This window comes from Penaeus vannamei, chromosome 15 (genome assembly GCF_042767895.1).
Source record: "Penaeus vannamei isolate JL-2024 chromosome 15, ASM4276789v1, whole genome shotgun sequence".
NCBI classification, from domain to species: domain Eukaryota; kingdom Metazoa; phylum Arthropoda; class Malacostraca; order Decapoda; family Penaeidae; genus Penaeus; species Penaeus vannamei.
The window spans coordinates 37,740,231-37,742,730 of NC_091563.1; the positions used below are offsets into that span (position 1 = coordinate 37,740,231).

Here is a 2,500-nt window from a genome sequence, read left to right on the forward strand (position 1 = left end):
AAATTGAACACATCGCGAAAAGAGAGACGATTAAGATAGAGAAAGAAATTAAAGTCATAAAATAAGAAAAAAGAAGAATGCATTTTCTCTATAAGCTTAAAAGGGCAAATAAAATTCCGACCACTAATATGATCAGTTATCCGGCGCCTCCTTGAACGTAGCAGCAGCAAGGAACGGCACAACGGCAGAGCTATGAACAATATGTTCACTTGAGATTCACATTTTTCTACCGAAACGAACGTGCGCATTCATTCCCAGGGAGAGAGAATAGTGGATAATCTACAACTAAATATGGGTATATTGTAAGTAGACAAATAATGGAAATTGACTAGAACACAACTTGATGAGATTCAAATAATCATTGTTGTCCTTAACCTACAAGTACTTCATGTAACAAAGTTAACTACAAATAGCCATTTAAAAATCTACCTTAACAAGATCTGAACAGTTAATGAAATGTATCTTCTTGGTGAATGTTGTTCATGGCATACAATGCGGTTTTCCTATAAATACTACACTGGAATTACAATAGGAATCGTGTTTTTTTTCTATTTACCCAACAAGTGACATCTGTGATACCTATTGCAAACCAAAAGCACGTAAACATTTATATGTACAAAACGCGGTCAAGTAAAATAACCCATTCCTTCGTTGAATTGGGAATAAAATCGTGGAAATTAACTGTAAAAAAATATATATACACAATCACAGTATTAGGAATGGAGGCCTTCTTGTTTTGGCCTCAGTCCAAATAACGCGTCTTGGCATCTAGGCTCGTGGAAGCAGTGTCTGTGAGGGAAGGGAAAAGGCAAGTGGGTAGCCTGACGAGGTCGTTGGCTGGTTAACAGTTACCCGCAGGAAACAAGCTTACCAAGATAACTAGTTTACCGAGATAAACTGCAACTACGGTTTCACTTACACATTTCCCTTCAGACATGAGGGTCATTCCTTCATTTCCTCGTTTTTCCTTCAATATCCAACACTGAAATGTCGAGATTTACAAAGCCTCTGCATTTTCTTCTGTAAGTAGTCATCACACACTTTTCCACCTCTTTTTCTTTCTTTCTCTCTGCGTTCAACACGAGCCAGTGCCACGAAGCGGTTGCATAATTATCTACATGATTTATATTCATATATATAACGTGTTTGTTTTTTTACAAGGAAAATTACATCATATGACTAAGACTTCATTCCACTAGGCTTATTTACAGAATGCGGACGTCAGCTCACATTTTAAGTACTCAACCTTAGCACTTATTAAACAGCTACGCTACTCTATGTTATGTCAGACGAGTCAATCACCCGATTCAACACGTCCTTTTAAATGCATCATGGCAGTCACATGCACACAGAAATTGCACTTTTGGTGACCAGATTGTCCGAATATTATCCATAGTCCTAGAAATAACCGGATTTTCAGGCAACATATAAGGCACAAAAAGCAGTGACTGAAGGAGCTAATATGGCACTTTTGAGCACACGGTACACTTAATGCTAAAGTGACGGTAACTTCAAACACCTTAAAAATGAAGCATGATCTGATAGGTGGGAGGTTCTATACATTAACACTTTCGCCTCGGTCGAGAGGTACGGTCGGTGAACAGTTCCACGCATTGTCAACATAGCCATCATCATTTTCTTATATTTCCCGTCAAAGTTGCAATGCGCAGCCGAAACACGCGATTAAAGCTCTGTTTCAGCTGCACATTACACGGCAAGCGGCTCTCCAGTGATGCACGAGCCGCCGAGGGCACGAGGAGTCACTTCTGCCGGGGTTCCTCTCCGCGGGGGCGGCGACCCTCACGACTTGCCGTTGCTGTAGAAGCCGTTGCCGTTGAGGGGCTCGGAGTCCGACTTGTCCTGAGGCCGCTTCCTCTTGAAGAAGCCCAACTGGAGGAGGGAAAAGAGGAGCAATAAGTATTCATGTGTTTGACGCTCTGGGAAAAATAATCCAACATAGCAGTGTTATAATCCATACCATAAACGAACGAGTCTTCGCGACACTCACCGCCCACAGAATAGCGCTGAGGAGAGCCAGCAGCAACAGGCCGGCGAGGATGCTGCCCACGATCACCACCCACTTGAGGGAGCGCACGTGCTCCTCGGGGCCCGTCCGCACCAGCGTCGTCACCGTGCCCGCCCACAGCTGCTCCACGTCGCCCCAGCTGGGCCCCGCCTCGTCCTCCTCCGCCATGCCCATTCCGGCGATCACCAGGCGGGACGTGATCTTCACTTCGGACCTCCCCAGCTGTTGGTGCAGAACGGACAACGGGTTTAGAGACGCCCAAAAGCAGCTAATAATAGTATGAGTCGAGTAACTGTACCCACAAGGACCACGCCCTGACCCCGCGTTGCGCTTACCTTCTCGATGGTGTCCACCCAGAGGCGGGATCGCACGCGGATGATGATGTTGGACTTGGCTCTGAACGGCGACACCGTGCACATCACGCGCGTGCAGTTGGTCGGGCCGCAGGACAGCTCGTCCTCCAGGCGCCGCCTC

General features: G+C 45.7%; 1 protein-coding gene across 2 annotated transcripts in view; it reads right to left on the reverse strand.

The window, feature by feature from the left end:
* The window catches only part of LOC113821319 (integrin alpha-PS2), a 131,555-nt gene that overhangs the window by 573 nt on the left and 128,482 nt on the right, over window positions 1-2,500 (reverse strand). For both annotated transcript variants that reach the window (XM_070130730.1, XM_070130731.1), the window contains 3 exons: window positions 2,362-2,500; window positions 2,009-2,248; window positions 1-1,890 (listed from right to left, as the gene is read on the reverse strand). The exon at window positions 1-1,890 is cut by the window's left edge and continues 573 nt beyond it; the exon at window positions 2,362-2,500 is cut by the window's right edge and continues 146 nt beyond it. In XM_070130730.1, coding sequence (XP_069986831.1) covers window positions 1,801-1,890; window positions 2,009-2,248; window positions 2,362-2,500 — 469 coding nt within the window. In that variant the 3' untranslated portion in view covers window positions 1-1,800. The remainder of the gene's footprint in view (window positions 1,891-2,008; window positions 2,249-2,361) is intronic.